Raw genomic sequence first — 18914 nt, 5'->3', positions numbered from 1 at the left:
CCTTCAACTCGCTAATCCTTCTGCGGAGTGACCATGTAGGTCAGGACAGGGAGGGAGAGGTTGAGTGGGATGGACTCCCAGTGGGTAGGCTTTCTCCACACGTGGCTTTAATCCCACAGCAGCTCTTATGCTCACTCTGGCCGGGGAAACAGAGGCCGGAGGTTAGGCTACTTGCCCGCAGTCGCACAGCTAACACGTGGCTCAACCAGGATTTCTGCCCAGCTCTACCTGGTGGCTCCCGCTCGACCTTGTGTCCAGGAGAGTCCTCACCCCCACTGACCAGCAGTAGCTCTCCCTGCACCCACAACCATGCTGGCCTTACTCGGGAAGTGAGTGGCTGGCTTCCAGTTGCTCCATGAAGGCAAAGAACGCCTCCTTCTCCTCAGCGTCGGCCTCCTCCTGCACTGGGAAGCTGGTGGCTACAGATCCTCGCTTGAAGGACTGTGACCTTCTTCTGTGGAGCTTGTGGGTGCTCGGGCTAGAGCCGAAGATGCTCTCTGTGAGACAGAGGGGTGCAGAAGGGAGCAGAGTGGGGCTCGGCTCAGTCCCTTGACCTCCCACCTTGCCTTGCTCCAGTCATTGGGGAAATCATTATATCTGTGTCAGTCACATTTTACAGGGCCAGGGTCATACATTCCTCACATCAACCTTTGGAGTCTACTCAAGGTAGACACTGTGTCCCTTTTACAGATGAACATCTGAGGTCCAGAGAGGCCAAAAGACTTGCTGGAAGTCACACAGCAGCTCCACGGTGGCCAACACAGTCTTTTCACTCAGTCAAGGGATATTTATTGAGCATCTACTATGTGCTAGGGACAAAATTGGCCAAAATTCCTGCCCTGGTGGAGCTGACAGTCTATGAATGCTGAAAAGGACACTTTTTTTTTTTTTTTTAAGTAGATGTGCCAAGTGAGCTAAAGGAATGAACAGGGTAATTTCCACTGAGAGACTAGATAGAGTCTACTTTAGAAGGGGTGGTCAGGAGTGTCCTGAGGAAGTGACACTGGAACTGAGATGTGACTAACAAGAAGGAACAAGCAATGTGGATTTCTAGGGAAGCATATTCCAGGCTGAGAGAGCAGCACATGCAAAGGCCCTGAGGTAAGAGCCAGATTGGCATGCTGGAGGAGGCGAGTGGTATTGAGTGAGCCCAAGAGATTGGAAGGGTCTGGATGGTGCTGGCCTGTAGGCCCTGGGAAGGGGGTTGAATTTTGTTCCATAGACCTTGGGAAGTCCCCAGTATAGTGGGCACAATGGATACAGATGTGAAGATGGCCTCTTGGGGCTACATGGACAAAACGTTCCCTCTGCCCCACTCCCGATTCCAGACCCTCAGTTCCCTTCCCTACTCCCGGTTTCTCAATCGCCAGAACCGGAGCAACCACCTCCTGGGGCAGCCCCAACGTATAAATGCAGATTCCTGGCCTCCCTTCCTGTTGTCCCCCAAACTCTTGGACACTCAGCAGACCTGAGAACTCCAGATGGCTTTGCAGACTTTAAAAGCTGAACAGTGCTTTTCAGGGTCTCTGCAAGGACACCACTCCTTCCATTCCCTGGGCCAGAAGGTCTTCCCCCTTCAAGCTCAGCAGGAATATTGTGCATCTCCGGCTTTGGTGTCGTTAGGTCTTTCTGGGCATGTCTTGAGAAACCGGTGTTGGAGTAACCTTGGCCAGTGAGGGCTAAGGAAGGGCCAGGGAAGCCCCCACCCACTAAACATCACCCTCTGCTGCTCCCTGGGGCCTTGATTTCCTTTAACCAAAGCTAGAATGTGACCTTCTTCAGGCAGAAACAAGGCCTGTGGTCTCAAGAACAGGTGGTGCTTAACCTCTTGCTCAAGGGAAAGATTTACTGGGGAGATGACAAGGGAGGTATCAGAAAGCAAGCCTGGAGGCCTCTCTGGAGGAGGGGGATGCTCAGGGGAGCTGCCAGCTAATAAACTGCTCTCTCTGGTGGAAAGGAAGTCAAGTCTCCTGGGCTAGAGTCTTCAGGCTCAGCTCTGCGTTGAACCAACTGCCTTCCCACTCAGGCTAAGTGTTCTCATCTCCACAGAAATCTGTATCATCATCCATGCCCAGAACTGCCCTTGGGCACGTTATGAAGGTCCTGTGATTGGTAGGGAGTCCTGGGGTCTTTCCTGTCTGCCCAGCCTCGCCTCATGCTGGGCACACTCCCCAGAGGCCCTCCCAGGACAGACATACTGAGCCCAGAGCTGAATTCTTCAAGGGAGAGGCGTCCCTTCCGCTCCACATCCACCCAGTCAAAGATCATCCCTGGCTCCTCCTTGCTGCCCAGGAAGCTGAACTTGGCCACCTGCAAGGAAGAGGCAAGTTGGGCACTGTTCCCACTGGGGAGGGCTCTGGGCCACCCTCAGAAAAGAAGAGGGTGTTTGTCTGTAGCCATCTCCACCTCCCCTCTCCCCAGTTTTGGAGTCCCACCGCCAACCTGACCTCAAGGCAGACCCTTGAGGCTCTTGGACCCTATCCAAGGCCGCCCTCTCAGCAGTGCCTTGAACTTCATCCACACCTTTTCCCTTCCTCCATCCAACATCAAAACCTACCTGTTCTGAGTCTCATCCCTTTAGGACTCTAATAAAGGACAGTAGCCAAGTTTCCCCAGAATGTGTTTATCAGTCTTCAAAAATTATCTAAAACTGGGCTTCCCTGGTGGCGCAGTGGTTGAGAGTCCGCCTGCCGATGCAGGGGACACGGGTTCGTGCCCTTGTCTGGGAAGATCCCACATGCCGCGGAGCGGCTGGGCCCGTGAGCCATGGCCGCTGAGCCTGTGCGTCCGGAGCCTGTGCTCCACAACGGGAGAGCCCACAGCAGTGAGAGGCCCACGTACCACACAAAAAAAAAATTATCTAAAACTATTCAGTGATGCAGTATAACAGACTATGTTCTGCATTAAAATATTAATATCTAGTTTAAAATTTTAATTAGAACTTGGAGGACTTCCCTGGTGGTACAGTGGTTAGGAATCCGCCAATGCAGGGGACACGGGTTTGAGCCCTGGTCCAGGAGGATCCCACATGCCGCGGAACAACTAAGCCCGTGAGCCACAACTACTGAGCCTGCACTCTAGAGCCCATGAGCCACAACTACTGAGCCCGCGTACCACAACTACTGAAGCCCATGCGCCTAGAGCCCGTGCTCCACAACAAGAGAAGCCACCGCAATGAGAAGCCCATGCAATGAAGAGTAATGAAGAGTAGCCCCCGCTCACTGCAACTAGAGTAAGCCCACACACAGCAAGAAGACCCAATGCAGCCAAGAATAAAATAAATAAATAAATAAATTTATTTTTTTAAAAAAAACTCAGAATTGCTTGTTCATGTTAAATACAGAATGAATCCTAGATTATTTTTTATTACATATGGGTTAGGATTAGGCTCAGATGCATTCAGCAAAAACAAACTAACAAACGATAACAGAAAAACTCAAATACCTGAGGCTTAAATAATAAAAGCTGAGATAAGTAATCTGAAGTATTCGGGCCAGGGCTGCTGTGGCAGCTCCACTATGTCTGCAGGGCCTCAGACTTCAAGCTCGAGGCTTAACTGTCCCTCAGTTCCACCCTCTACATGAAGGTGCAAGAAGCCTCCGGAACTCAAAAATCTCTATTCCAGACAACAGGGTGGAAGAAGCAAGAAATAAAGGTGTCCTCCTTTCCTCATATGAAAATAATTCCATCCCACCTTTCCCAGATGCATATATTTTACATAGCTGCAATCATATTATGATGTATATAATGCTGAACCTTTTTCTTATCCATAATTTCTTCCTATCCATAACTCTCATTGAAATTGCTCCTTCATACACTCGAATGGGTGTTCCAAAAGTACTTAACTTTTCCCCTATTCTTGGACATTTTTTGGCTCTGTTTTCAATTCTATAAATAAAATGCAATGAATACCGAACAGAAAATTATCTAAAACTTGAAAATAAGTACAAAAAGTGGACAGCACATCCTTTCAGTATTCTACAGGGGGACCAAGGCCACCCAAGCATCTTCTAGATTCTGTGAATGTACTTAATTCAACACATGGTACTGATTAGGGGTCCCAGACTAAATGAAGTCACACGTTAACTTGTAGATTTTGTCCAGGAGAGATGTAAATAACTTTTGTCTGACAGAACAGATAACCCCAAAGATTTATGGCCTGTTGTATATTAACCAACTTTAAAAAAATCTATCTCAGCAATCCGATTCTCACATTTCTTTGTTAAATTGTCCAGCTTTTAAAATGCTCTTTCAACCATTCATAACATTTCTCATTAATAAATGAGTTAAATAAAACCTCTGGTATAGACTCATTTTATTTTTGTCCAACGGTCATGATTTTACCTTTTTGGAAATTCTACTTTGACAGTTTTGGAGGTTCATGGAGATGCCCCCGTGGACTCAGCTGTCAGAACCCAGTAAACTGCATTGCTGGAAAAAGAGCCCCAGATGGACTCTGGGAACCCAGGAACTTTTTTCATTGGCTCTTGAAGGGAATCTCAAGTGTGACAGAAGTTTAAGTTTGCTGACTCTGTTTCTCTAGTTTTTACGTTTTTGTTTTTACTGATTTTCTGCTTCTGGTTTTGGTGGTAGCCATGATGGGGAATTCTGTTTTCTGGACTGACCATTTGGAGATCTCCATGGGATACATGAAGGAGACCTAGTGTCTGTTGGTTGAGAGACAACAGAAAATCTGGTTTGCTAATCCTTTGTTGTTGGTGGTGGTGTGTTTGTTTTTCTAGGTGTGACCTCAAATCGGTTAAGAATTTTGAGCCCGCTGGGGAGGAGAACAGCTCTTTGAAATCTGAACTGGAGAGTTTTTGTTTCTGTGTTTACTTTTGACCTGTGGCTAGGGTTGGAGAAAAGAAGCCCTGTCTGTGTGTCTACATGTCTGTAATTCAGAACGGCCCTTAACTCTCATTGTGAGTGTGAATATTTTTCTGTATCTGGGTATTAATGACTTAGAGTACTACATCTCTCACAGGGGTTCTGTGTGGATTGGTTTGTAGAGACAAATAAGTGTTTATATAAATCTAATGGCCCCCAAACTCACAGAAAAAAAAAAAAAAAGAAACTGAACTTCTAATGCTTTAAATGTGCTGGACTTAAAAACAAATCCCTCTTACAAGAAATTGCTAACTCAGAAAACTTTTAAGGAGCCAGGTTCAGATAATTAAGGTGAATCTTTGACAAATTAAATTAAATTGGTTTAGGACTTCCCTGGTGGTGCAGTGGTTAAGAATCCACCTGCCAATGCAGGAGACATGGGTTCGAGCCCTGGTCCGGAAGATCCCACATGCCACGGAGCAACTAAGCCCATGCGCCACAACTACTGAGCCTGTGCTCTAGAGCCCACGAGCCACAACAACTGAGCCCGTGTGCCACAACTACAGAAGCCCAGGTGCCTAGAGCCCGTGCTCCACAAGAGAAGCCACCGCAATTAGAAGTCCGCGCACCGCAACGAAGAGTAGACTCTGCTCGCCACAACTAGAGAAAGTCTGTGCACAGCAACGAAGACCCAACGCAGCCAAAAATAAATAAATAAAATAAATTTATTTAAAAGATTAATTAATTACTTAAATTGGTTTAATAATTTTGGTTTACAAAAGACAAATATAATAGCTATCTGTGTTTTCTCCATCTTATAGTAAATATAATACAAGTATATATTCTATTTTTCATAAGATCTGGATTTGTTTTTCGTGGAGAAACTAGTTAATCTGAATTTCCTACACTTCTCATTTTGTTTCACTTATCAAATAAGCCGACATTATCTTTACATGATGTTTAAAATTATAAAAATGTGAATCTGGTAGCGCAGTGGTTAAGAATATGCCTGCCAATGCAGGATTCGATCCCTAGTCCAGGAAGATCCCACATGCTGTGGAGCAACTAAGCCAGTGCATTACAACTACTGAGCCTGTGCTCTAGAACCCGCAAGTCACAACTACTGAGCCTGCCAGCTGCAACTACTGAAGCTTGCGTGCCTAAAGCCCATGCTCCGCAGCAAGAGAAGCCACAGCAATAAGAAGCCCACGCACCGCAACGAAGAGTAGCTCCTGTGCACCGCAACTAGAGAAAGCCTGTGCGCAGCAGCGAAGACCCAACACAGCCAAATAAATAAATTTGTTTTAAAAAAAAATCAATCAATCTTGTGAAAGTTTTACTGCCACATGTTATATTAATGCAAAACTAGAATTTGGTTCCATCTCTATTAAAATGATAAATTGGTCTTAGAGCTCTAGGCAAGGGTTAAAAAGGGGTTACTATTAATCTTCTGTGTAAGTTGCCCGGAAAACTGATTCCATGTCTCAGCAGAATAATTTTCTCTGCTTTATTTTGGCTTTATCGTGTTCTAATTTTCTTTAAAACAAAAAGCAGAGCCACTTCCCCTATAAAAGAGCTAAATATCCTTGCAATAGTGTTGCCTTCTATGTTTATTTCAAAATGTTTTATTTTAGTGTCACTTTGATTAAATAGGAAACCAAGTACTATTTCCCAGGATCCCATGATTCTGCGGGCCTCTCACTGTTGTGGCCTCTCCTGACGCGTAGGCTCAGCAGCCATGGCTCACGGGCCCAGCCGCTCCGTGGCATGTGGGATCTTCCCGGACCGGGGCATGAACCCGTGTCCCCTGCGTCGGCAGGCGGACTCTCAACCACTGCGCCACCAGGGAAGCCCAGGGTCCCATGATTCTATCTTAATCTAGTGCCCTATCTTCTGTGATGGCTCTTTTGGTTTTGCCTTCCCAACATCAGATCCTAAGTTTAGAGAAAAATAAAATTAAAATGTCAGGATATCTTTCTCTTTATTTATTAAGTACCTCAACACTATTATAAGAGCATCGTGGGAAGAACTGTCAGATCAGAAAAGATATTCAGCCTTTCCTAGGCTAAGTTTACATAGGTAAAACACTCTTAATATAAATATTTCAGAAACTGCACGCTTTAGGGGAAGGCCCTAGAGATTTCTCAATGTCTTTACTATGCAAAATATGTCCTTATCTTCAGGGGAAACACTAATCAAACTCTTATGAAATAGTTATATACCATATCCCAATAGAGCATTTTACTCTCTTCCATTCTGATATTATTAGTTCCTGTAATAACTACAGGCTTTCAGTCTCATTACTAAACACATTTCTGCTTTCCTACCCTTGCCTGAAGGCTTGGTTACAAGCTGCAGCGTAGTTTGTGTCTTCCACAAAGCACACACTCAAAGTCTTGTGGAAAAGGACTGTACCAGGTTCTACGAACTATTGATGCTTTACTTGGGTACAGGATTCCAAGCTGGCATTAGCCGACCTTCAGACCGAGCCAGTGGATCACAATTTCTAGGACTCTTTTCAGTCCAGAAGCAGCCAGCTCACTCAAGAACCAGTAGATGAAGAATTAATTACATGGAACTGAATGAATCGTTAAAGGAAATCGAGTTGTGGTTATTTGCTGGGAATATAGTTGATATTATTTTTTTATCGTTTTATTTTTATGGATGTATGAGGAAATCTTCTCTCTGTCTTCTTGAGCTGTCTCTAACTTTCAGTTTAGGAAATTATGCTTTCATAAACTGAAATTTAACATTTTAAATGGTATCTGAATCTCACTGACCCCCTCCTGATTCAGAAGCCAATACTTCAATACTTTTCCTGAATCTCTTTCCTTTCTCTGGCAATATAGTTATTTACACAGTTTCAATAAGAATCTGTCCTCCTTTTTACTGGGATATAGTTGAATAGATCAGTTGTGTAACTGGATGTTGTATTAAAGGATGATTCTCATTTAATCAATTGTGACAAGTCCACTGTAAGGTGCACTTGTCGAAGCAATGCCTGCAAAGCTCTCTCAGGAAGCTGGCCTGGGAACAGGTGATAAGGAAGGTTACTTCTGGGCAGGAGAGGGACCTTAGAAAAATTGGGAACCTCAAGAAGGGAGGAAGTCCCTCATATTTATAGGTGCTGCAGGTGAAATATGCTAGAGAAAGTCTTATGCTTGGTTTCTATATTAGTAGGGAGGCCAACTTGTTCCAGTTTGCCCAAGACTTTCCCAGTTTCAACACTGAAAGTCCCACATCCCAGGTACCCCTCCAGCCCAGGCAAACTGGGACAGATGGTCACTCTAGGTAGAAGAGCGAATAACAGAGGTTTTAAAAGTCCAACTTAAGATTCCATATGAAAACTTCTGGACAGAAGCTAAAATGGCTCAATACTTCAAAACTCTAGATTTGCAGAGCCCAGTCAAGGAGGTCCACATGCTTTATTTGCTCCCTCACTGCATCTAAGGAAACGATCGAGCCAAACCAACTGAGATCAGACTGTTTTATGTCAAAAATAAAAAACTTTGGAGATTATTTATGATCACAGGAAATTATCTGAAACTTGGAAATAAGGCAAAAAGGTAGACAGCACATCCTTTCAATACCATATGGGGGTAAAGACTACCCAAGTGTTGTCTAGACGAGAGGAATGCACTTAGTTCATCTCATTGTTTACCTTTCATTAAAAGTCCCAGACTTATCGAAGTTACTTGTTAACTTGTAGATTTTGTCCAGGAGAGGTGAAAACAATTTTTGCCTAGTAGTACAGATAACCCCAAAGATTTATGGCCTGTGGGACATTAGCCATTTTTAAAACTGAACTCAGCAAACTTATCCTAACACTCTTCTGTCAAATTGCCTATAAATATTCCAGCTTCTCAAATGGTCCTTGAACCTGTCCTAACATCTTACTGGTTCCCTCACTGATTGATAATAATAATGAATTAGATAGATCTTTGATAAGTATTGATTTTATATTTACTCAAAAGTCTTTTTTTTAACCATTTTGAAAATTATATTTTAACATCAGCCATTTGTATTTTTTTGTGGGCCTGAGGGTGGAATATAGGAAGGGTCAGTTTTGATGGGGGAAGAACAAAGTCTGGAGCATAGAGCAGTATCAGGAGGAGACAACAGGTCCAGTGAGACTCCAGCAGCCCACATAGGACCCTTTGTAGAAAATGAAGAGAAACCAAAAAAAAAAAAAAAAAAGAAATCCAGCCAATCTTGGTCTAGCTCACAGCCTAAGATTACTTCTTGGCATGTAAAACCTTGGCTGGCCTTCTGTTGCATTGAAGTTTGCAGTCATTGACATTGTTTGATTTCCAGGGCCCTGACTGCTCCCCAAGATAAACTTCCCTGCTCAGTGGGCCTAAAATTATACCATTTGCAATTTAAGAAAAAAAAAAAATGTCATGAAGAACCTAGGGGTAAGACAGGAATAAAGACACAGACCTACTAGAGAATGGACTTGAGGATGTGGGGAGGGGGAAGGGTAAGCTGTGACAAAGTGAGAGAGAGGCATGGACATATATACACTACCAAACGTAAGGTAGATAGCTAGTGGGAAGCAGCCACATAGCACAGGGAGATCAGCTCGGTGCTTTGTGACCGCCTGGAGGGGTGGGATAGGGAGGGTGGGAGGGAGGGAGATGCAAGAGGGAAGAGATATGGGAACATATGTATATGTATAACTGATTCACTTTGTTATAAAGCAGAAACTAACACACCATTGTAAAGCAATTATACTCCAATAAAGATGTAAAAAAATAAAAATAAATAAAAATAAATTATACCATTCGCAAGTTACTTCTCTGGCCTAAAACCTTTCCTTTGTTAATATGCAAATATTTCTGGAAGAGGGTAACACAAAAGGCCTTATCAATCATTTACACATTAGTATGAACAAATTCCTAGCCTTTCCTAAGAGCAAATTTGAGATGAGAGAAAGCGAAAACAGCAGGCAAGCTCTGCTTTCCTGGGATGGGGAGTCTCAGAAGGCTGTGGAAAAGGGATTCAGTGGGATGGGGCCTTGGACTCACCGCCAGATCCTCTCGAGTGACAAAGCCCCTCTCCTTGGCACCACAGTCCTGGAAGAAGCCCTGCAGTTCTGCAGCTGACTGGGAGGACCAGGACTCTGGCTCGGGGGCCACAGAGGCATCCTGGCCATCAGCTGGCTCTCGCATCTGCCGCCGGCGGCTGGAGCCTAGCTTCCGGCTCTTTCGGGACACTCTCTGTCCACTCTCCATGGTGCTTTGGCCTGGGGACAGAGAGGTGAGGGGACACTGGGCTGCTGAACACAGTCACTCCCTGCTCGAAACTCTCCCATGACTCCCCATCACCCCTGGAGAACATCCACGGTGGCTGATGAAGCCCTGCCTGATCTAACCTGCGCTGGCCTCTCTGACTCATCACCCACCCCCAGCTGACGGCCTCCCACACATCCCGCTCAGGGCCTTTGCCCTTCCTGTTCCCTCGCCTGGAATGCTCTTCCCTGAGGTATCCACATGCCCTCATCTCCTTCAATTCTCTGTTCAACTGTCAAAAGTCTTCTCTGGGACTTCCCTGGTGGCGTAGTGGTTAAGAATCCACCTGCCAATGCAAGGGACATAGGTTTGATCCCTGGTCCTGGAAGATCCCAGATGCCGTGGAGCAACTAAGCCAGTGTGCCACAGCTACTGAGCCTCCAGTCTAGAGCCCACGAACCACAACTACCGAGCCCACACACCACAACTACTGAAGCCTGAGCGCTCTAGGGCCTGCATGCCGTAACTACTGAGCCCACATGCTGCAACTACTAAAGCCTGCGCGCTTAGAGCCCGTGCTCTGCAACAAGAGAAGCCAGCGCAGTGAGAAGCCCGCGCACTGCAACAAAGAGTAGCCCCCGCTTGCGGCAACTAGAGAAAGCCACGGCAGCAACGAAGACGCAACGCGGCCCAAAAAAAAAAAAAAAAAAAAGTCTTCTCCGGCCATCATAGGTTCTATTGCCTTACTTGGGGGTGGTTACACAGGATGGTCCAGGATCTCACTGTCTGAAAGACCAGAAAGAAGCAACTTGCTGCTCTACCAGCTTATCTCCTCACATCACAGCTTCCAGCAGGGGCTCTCTCCATCCTCCCTTCCTCCCTCTCTCAGCCTCACCTGGCCTCCAATCTCTTTTTCCTCCTTAACAACGTTTCTCTACTCCTTCCACATATGCACCAGGGAATCCGTAGCTCCCCCACATGGCTTTTATGGCCTTTCAAGACATGCGCATCCTTCACCCCCTCACCTCTGCATCCCATCATGGTCCATGTCATCCTTTCTGAACCACTCGCCATTCCTGGAATGCCAGATTCCCTCCCACGCTTGCTCCCTTTGCCCCAAACCTCCCTGATTCCCTCATCCCCTCGCCTAGCTGATACCTCTTCCCCCTTCACCTTAGAGTCTAACCTCCTCCTTGAAGCTCCTCCATGCTTCAAGCAGGGTTCACGCCCCTTTATCTGTGACCCCATGATGTTCTGGGCTCCCCCTATAGGAATATTATTCTGTGCCTCGGTCCACACTGCTCCCAGCTCCCTAGCACATAGTAGGTGCTCAAGCAAGGGTTGTCAAATTCATTAATTGGGCTACTTTCATCTGTCACTCAAGGTCAGTCCATTGATAAGGATTTTGATGGATAAGGATTTGTCCAGGTGAGACCTCAAGGTAAGAGAGAAGGAGGCTGGAGTCTGGAAGGAGTAGAGTCTGGTCCTAGTGGGGGGTGGCGAGGGGGAGGTGAGAATAAGTCTGGGGCACGTAAACCTGTATAGGGTGGGAAGGGTTTGATGTGCACATAGGCAGCTTCCTGCAGGTGCTGAGACTTGAGCCAAGCTCTAAAGGAAGCGGGTAAGATTTAGAAGCAGCGAACAGCATGTGTGAAGGGACTGATGAAGCAAGAGCACTACACCCACCCTGGACTTTTCCTGTTGGGGTCAAAGGTCACAGACAGGCTGAGTGGAGGGATCGTGGACTCTGCCTCAGGGATAATGGGCTCATTGCAGGGGTCTGGAGCCACTGGTCTAGCCTCTCCTTGGGCAAGTTCCTTCACACAGGTTGCATAGAACTTCAATGAAGCAATTCCTCATCCTTGAGGAGGCCCCAAACTTTAAAAGTGAAGTAGAGTCTCTGACTCCTTATCAGTTATTGCCTCTTTCTCTTCCTTTCTGCTTTTTCTCTCTACCTGTTTCTCTCCATAGCTCTTTCTGTCTCTCTCTCGGGGCCTTCAAAATCTGCTTCAGATGCAGCTTTAAGATTATAGATGTAAAACCACAGTGGTGTGCTGGAGCCACACATTAGAGGTTTGCAAGAGCCAATCGTGTACCTCTCTTCCCAACTCAGCGGCCTGCAGTCAGCCGCTGTGGGAGTATTTACACCATGGGAATCAGCAAATGCTACAAATCGGGGGTTTTTTCCCCCAAAGAACAGTTACCAGAACACCTCTTCTGCCCAAACCCTTCCCAAGATCTAGCATGCATTTAAGCAACAGCTGTTCACTGAGCACCGACCGAATGCCAGCACAGTGGAAAACGAGCCTGCTGTGATGTGTGAGGCTCCATTAGGCAAATTAGGAAAAGTGCCCCTTCCTCTGGGCAGATGCAGGCCAGTGCCAGGGCCCACGGGTTGGCAAGTGGACTGTGGGCTGGATTCCAGTCCCCACTCACCCCCTTGGTCAGGCACCCTTGTACGGGACACAACCTACATACCCAAGTGGAGCCCCTGGCCCTGTAGTTATAGGGGTGGACTAACTCCTGGTCTCCCCTAGAGGCACTCACATAACCTCATGCAGGAGAAGACACAAAATTAATTACAGCACAGTGTGGAAGGGGCAGTAGACCTGTATGCCAAGTGCTGTGAGAGCACTGCAAAAGGAACAACTCGCCAGTGCCTATCAGGGAGGACCTCCTGGGGGAGGTGACATAATTTAGCAGTGAGTTCCAGGGCAGGAGAGATCAGTTTTAACCCTGGATCGCCTCATGATACCCAGCCTTGCTCTGGGCAAGTGTTGGACCCTCAGTTACTCACTGTTTCCTCCACTGACACACACTGTCCTTCAGAATGTGGGTTGTTCTACTAGATAACTGAGTAGACTCAAAAAAAGATTAGTGTCGTAAAAGAAAAAATAAAGCAGGGGGACTGCTCTATATTCAAGAGAATAAAGATAAATGGCACCTGAATATAGTATGCAATCGTTAATTGGATTTCCCTTCAAAAAACAAAACAGTAGGGGGCTTCCCAGATAGCACAGTGGTTGGGAATCCACCTGCCAATGCAGGGGACATGGGTTTGAGCCGTGGTCTGGGAAGATCCCACATGCTGCGGAGCAACTGAGCCCGTGCGCCACAACTACTGAGCCCGTGCTCTAGAGCCCGTGAGGCACAACTACTGAGCCCACATGCCACAACTACTAAAGCCCGCACGCCTAGAGCTCATGCTCTGCAACAAGAGAAGCCACCACAACGAGAAGCCTGCACACCGGAACGAAAGAGTAGCCCCCACTCACCGCAACTAGAGAAAACCCGTGCACAGCAACGAAGATCCAATGCAGCCAAAAATAAATAAATAAATAAATTTAAAAAAAACCCAAAAACACAGTAGGAATAAGGGACATTTGGGGGGCAAATGGGGAAATTTGAATATGGACTTCATATTAGACGATATTCACTGAGCAATGTGGAATTTCTTAGGTGTGGTACAAGTGTTGTGATCATGTAGAAGAATCTCTTTGTCTTTACGGGATCCATGCTGAAGTGTATAATGTCTGCATTTCACTTTCAAATGGTTCTAAGTAAATACATAAGCAAATGAACAGGAAGTAAGTGTGGGTGGGAGGGGGAGAGTAAATGGGGCAAATTGTTAGCCATCTGTCCAATAGCATTCCTTGAACTATTTGCTCAACTCCTTTGTAGATTTGAAAGATTTCTTAATAAAAGGCAGGGGAGATAGGAATTCCCTGGTGGTCCAGTAGTTAGGACTTCATGCTCTCACTGCCGGGGCCCAGGTTCAATCCCTGGTCGGGGAACTGAAATCCCGCAAGCCATGGTTTGGCCAAAAAAACAAAAACAAAAACAAAACACCGGTGGGGGGGAAGCCAAGAATGAGATTCCAGGGGTTAGAATAGAGAATTTCCTCCACAAATCTAACTGTCCTTCCGCTAGTATCTCCCACTCCCCCATCGCCCTTAATGTTGGCCCTGGAAACAATGATGAGATACACACCCCTCCTTGGGGTGCATCTGTCCACACCCAGAGGTCAATATCCATCCTCACTCACCATCCCCCTAAGAGGGGAGTTCCCTCCGTCCATGACCCCACGACCCTCCAGTGGGCTCGGCCTTGGGCCTTGTGTATTGTAATCAAAGAAACACTCACTGAGTGTCAGTACCAGAAGAGAGTCCAACCCACCCTCTTGACCCATAAATGTGGAAAAAGTGGCCAAGAGAGGCAGTGACTTCTAGTCCCATTGCTTTAGAGTCAGACAGACTCTGCCTCCTGAGCCCTGCCGCTCACTGGCTGTGTGACCTTGGACAAGTCACATAACATCCCTGTGCCTTAGTCTTCTCACTGGAACATGAGACTAATATCTACCACACAGGGTTGTTGTGAAGATGAGAGGAGACAATTGAAGTGGAAACACCCCTTCCCATTCCCAGCAGAGCCCACCTCCCTTCTGGCTTTACTTACTTTCTTTTTATTTTAAATTAATTTACTTATTTATTTTTGATTGGGGATCTTAGTTCCCCGACCAAGGATTGAACCCATGCCCCCTGCAGTGGAAACACAAATTCTTAACCACTGGACCACCAGGGAAGTTCCCTGGCCTTATTTTCTCTTAGCGCTTGTCCCCTTCCCAGAATAGAGTATTTTTATTCATTTATTTGGTAAAATTTGCATCTCCTCTTACTGAAACAGAAGCCTCATGTGAGTAAGGAATTTACTCTTTCATTCACTGCTCTATCCCAAATGCCTAGAACAGTGCCTCGCATACAGTTGGTGCTTAGCAAATATCTGTTGAATATATAATCCATGTAAAGCGCTCACAGCGATGCCCCGAAAAGAGCAACCACTGGGTAAAATTAGCCATGACAATTGTGGTGACAACATGGATGAGGGTGAAATTCCATCTGCATCTCATAAAAGTTGGGCGCTGCACAGATATGATTTATCCCCACTCAGCAGACGAGGCAACTCAGGGAGGTAGGCTCCGAAAGGCAGAGACCTGCCCAAGCCATGATGTCAGAAGCAAATCTGGCACCACATCCACTCTCCCGGTTTGTCATGGGACAGACTTGCTCCAAGACCACTCCTTGGAGAGGTACCTCCTCGGCGGACAGGAGGCCCCTCTGTGGATCACAGACACCTGACAGAGCAGCCATGATGGGACAGGGCTTTGGAACAGGGCAGAATGGACAGGCTTTGCTCGGGTCATGAGACTTGGGGACTCAAGTTCCACGTGTACTTCTGTTGACAGAGATAACACACACATGAGATAACACACACATGAGGCAGCAAGATAAGATTCCCAGTGCGGAAGCTTCTAGAACTGAAGTGCTGGGGGAAGAGTCTACTGTGATGTGGGTGTCACATCACTGAGTCTGTCAGGCTCCCACAAGTGAAGGGAGTTAGAATCCCGAAATAGATTCCCTGCGACCACATCGCAGGACATGGGATGCTCTTGACATCACTGTCCGGGAGTTCCTAGTCGAGCTGCACCCTATTTCCATCAGTCCCCTGGCACTTTGTAAGAAAGCAGCACTTCCTGGACACCTCACCAGTCCCCACTATGCCAAAGGCCTCAGCATCAGCCCTCTGAGTCTGTCAATCCTTCTCTCCCTAGAGGGTACTTGGTGGCCCCCTCCTTGCCTGTCAGGAGGCCTAGGGCAGAAAGGCAGCAGGTGACCTACTGCCAGTTCTGTCTCAACACACCTGTCACCATCAGTCAGGGACAGTGGACTGCTCCCTCACGGCTTTGCAACGTGCACCTAAAAACAGTCTATGCCCCCATCATGGCCAGGTATGGCCACTCAGAGACAATGGGGACGTCCTTCAGTCAGTCCTCATGTGTGAACATGTGTGTGCACACATATATGTGCGCGCGCGTGCACACACACACACACACACCCCGCCCTCACGGTCAACTCTCACAGTCAGACAGGACACCCCTCACGGCTGCTGGCGTCTACGAAGGTCCCTGCCCTCTCAGAGTCACTCAGAACAACACCCTCAGAGTCAGCCAGCAGGGGCAGCCCTCCTTCAGAGGCCCCTCCTCTGCCATATTCCCCTTATTATTATTATTTTTTTGGCCAAGTGCTGTGTCTTGTGGGATCTTAGTTTCCCAGCCAGGGATCGAACCCAGACTCCCAGCAGCAGAAGCGCAGAGTCCTAATCACTGGACCGCCAGGGAAGTCCCCACATTCCCCTTATTGATCATCATTACCTCATACTTGTAACAGTGGGAAACCTCATCCTGGCCAGGAGCACACATACATACACGCCCCCCCAGCACTACTACCTCTCCCCACTTCCTTGCCCAAGAAATCATATAAAGTTTGAGGCCAGACTTGAGGGCAAATGAATCCTGCTCCCAGGCATCCCAGAAATCAGCTCCCCACTGTAGGATTCGGTTCAGCAAGCAGGCACCACAGGCTTTCCCTCAGGAAGGGGAGAGTCTTGTAAGAAGGATGCTGTAGGGGACGGGACAGAATCACAGCATCTGTGATTGCCTTAGGGCCTCTCCCAGTTCCATCATTCTCTCTCCAAAGGGCTGAGGAACTGGGTAAGCTCTTCACTCCAACTACTACAATAACTATAAGTAATAGTGATACTCACAGAACCCAAATTGTCCATGCCAGTGGGTCCCAGAGACCTCCTAGTATATTTATCCTCTCCCTTCCCCCCACTAACCTGATAGAGAAACCGAGGCTCTGAGAAGACAGGTGACTTGCCCAGGGTCACATGGCCATTTAAGGGTAGGTAATCTATTCAAGTCTCCTGCCCAAGTGCCTTCCGCTAGATGTAGAGAGGTCCAAATTCATGAGAAAATGGCTTAGCCCTTTGCACCTCGTTCCAGGAGCTGGGTGGAGACCACAGCTCCCTCCCCAATCCTCACCCCGCCAAAGAAAAGAAGCATTGCAGCTCCAGGGTAGCTCCCACCTCTCAGAGGCTCCCAATCGTGCATGCAGCCCCGTGCCTCCTGGACCCGGTAATGAGGCAACCACTGCCTCCAGGAGCCCACGAGCTCTGGAACTGTTAACAGTCTTGAGTCTTGCTTAATCACTCTTTCCGTTCCCCGGGGAGCCAATCTCCTGTGTTAATCTATGGGACTTCCTGTCGAAGTGACCACTGGTTACACTTTCACCATCTTGCCTGGTACTCCCAAGGAGCCCTAGCCCTACAATCTTAGAACTGGAGAAAGCTGGAGCTGGTGGGGAGGCCACAGAAGCTCTTCAGGGTAAGGTCATCCAGTTCTCAGTGGCAAAGACAGAACTTGGACCCGAGTCTCTGGTTGCCAGAGTGATGCCTCACCTTATCCCAGCCAAAGTGTTGAAGGGCACAGTTATGGCTAAAGCTGAGTGTATACACCATGGCTTACCTCAGAGCCTCATTCTCAGACCATGTCTTCAAAATCCAGGGGAGGCCCACACCCAAAGCATCTTTTAGGGAATGTCTAACCTAACACCAAAATATATTGTAGAGCTACATCCATCAGAACTGCATGGTACTGGAGCATAAATATAAATGGATGGACTGATGGGACAAAATAAAGAATAGAAAGGGGGACTTCCCTGGTGGCGCAGTGGTTAAAAATCTACCTGCCAATTCAGGGGACACGGGTTCAAGCCCTGGTCCGGGAAGATCCCATATGCCACGGAGCAACTAAGCCCATGCATCACAACTACTGAGTCTGTGCTCTAGAGCCCATGAGCCACAACTACTGAGCCCACATTCCACAACTACTGAAGCCCGTGAACCTAGAGCCTGTGCTCCACAACAAGAGAAGCCACCACAATGCGAAGCCCGCGCACCACAACAAAGAGTAGCCCCCACTCACTGCAACTAGGGAAAGCCTGCGAGCAGCAATGAAGACCCAACGCAGCCATAAATAAATAAATAAATGAATAAATAAATAAGAATAGAAAGGAACAGACTCACTATATATGGGAATTTATTGTATGATAATGGTGGCATTTCAAATCAGTGGAGAGGGACTTCAAATCAGTGGAGAGGGACTTCCCTGGTGGTCCAGTGGGTGAGACTCTGTGCTCCCAATGCAGGGGGCCCGGGTTCAATCCCTGATTGGGGAACTAGATCCTGCATGCATGCCGCAACTAAGAGTTTGCGTGCCACAACTAAAGATCCCGCATGCCACAACAAACATCCCGCGCACTGCCTCTGAGACCCAGTGCAGCCAAAATAAATATAAACAAACAAACAAAAAACAAATAAATAAATATGTTTAAAAAATAAACTTAAGGGCTTCCCTGGTGGCGCAGTGGTTGAGAGTCCGCCTGCCGATGCAGGGGACACGGGTTCGTGCCCCGGTCCAGGAAGAGCCCACGTGCCGCGTAGCGGCTGGGCCCATGAGCCATGGCCGCTGAGCCTGCGCGTCCAGAGCCTGTGCTCCACAACGGGAGAGGCCACAACAGTGAGAGGCCTGCGTACCGCAAAAAAAATAAAAAATAAAAAAATAAACTTAAAAAAAAACAAATCAATGGAGAAACAATGGTTTATTCAGTAAACTGTGGGAAGAATGGGTTAGGTATCTGCAGAAAACAAAGTTGGAGCTCTAACTCTAAAATAATTCCAGATCAAAAGTTTCAGCATTAAAAAAAATCGTACAATTATATGTTGTTTGCAATTTACTTCAAAATAGTCAAGGGATGGGGGAATGTGTGGGACGTAGGTGAAACGAGACTGGCCCTGCTCTATTCTGACTTCTATTGAAGTTGATGAGCGTAACTCTGGCTCCTTCTATTCTTCTCTCTACTTTTGTGTATGTTTGAACAAATGCCAAAAGAAATTATTGGATAATTTAAAAAATAATCTTGGAGCATTTAAGGCCTTTCCAGCCATATCAAAAAGCAT

The 18914-nt window shown here is 47.0% G+C and overlaps 1 protein-coding gene across 1 annotated transcript in view; it reads right to left on the bottom strand.

Annotated features, from left to right (window-relative positions):
* RAB44 (RAB44, member RAS oncogene family) overlaps positions 1-17007 on the bottom strand; it is a gene marked incomplete at both ends in the record, with an annotated part of 32523 nt that extends 15516 nt beyond the window's left edge. Inside the window, 4 exons of the mRNA XM_082848915.1 lie at positions 323-497; positions 2199-2310; positions 9855-10072; positions 16983-17007. Of these exons, the coding sequence (XP_082705041.1) occupies positions 323-497; positions 2199-2310; positions 9855-10072; positions 16983-17007 (530 nt within the window). The remainder of the gene's footprint in view (positions 1-322; positions 498-2198; positions 2311-9854; positions 10073-16982) is intronic.
* Between the last annotated feature and the right edge of the window lie 1907 nt (positions 17008-18914).

Source organism: Leucopleurus acutus, assembly GCF_964270905.1.
Source record: "Leucopleurus acutus genome assembly, chromosome: 10".
NCBI lineage: Eukaryota > Metazoa > Chordata > Mammalia > Artiodactyla > Delphinidae > Leucopleurus > Leucopleurus acutus.
This window is presented reverse-complemented; position numbering and strand designations above follow the sequence as displayed.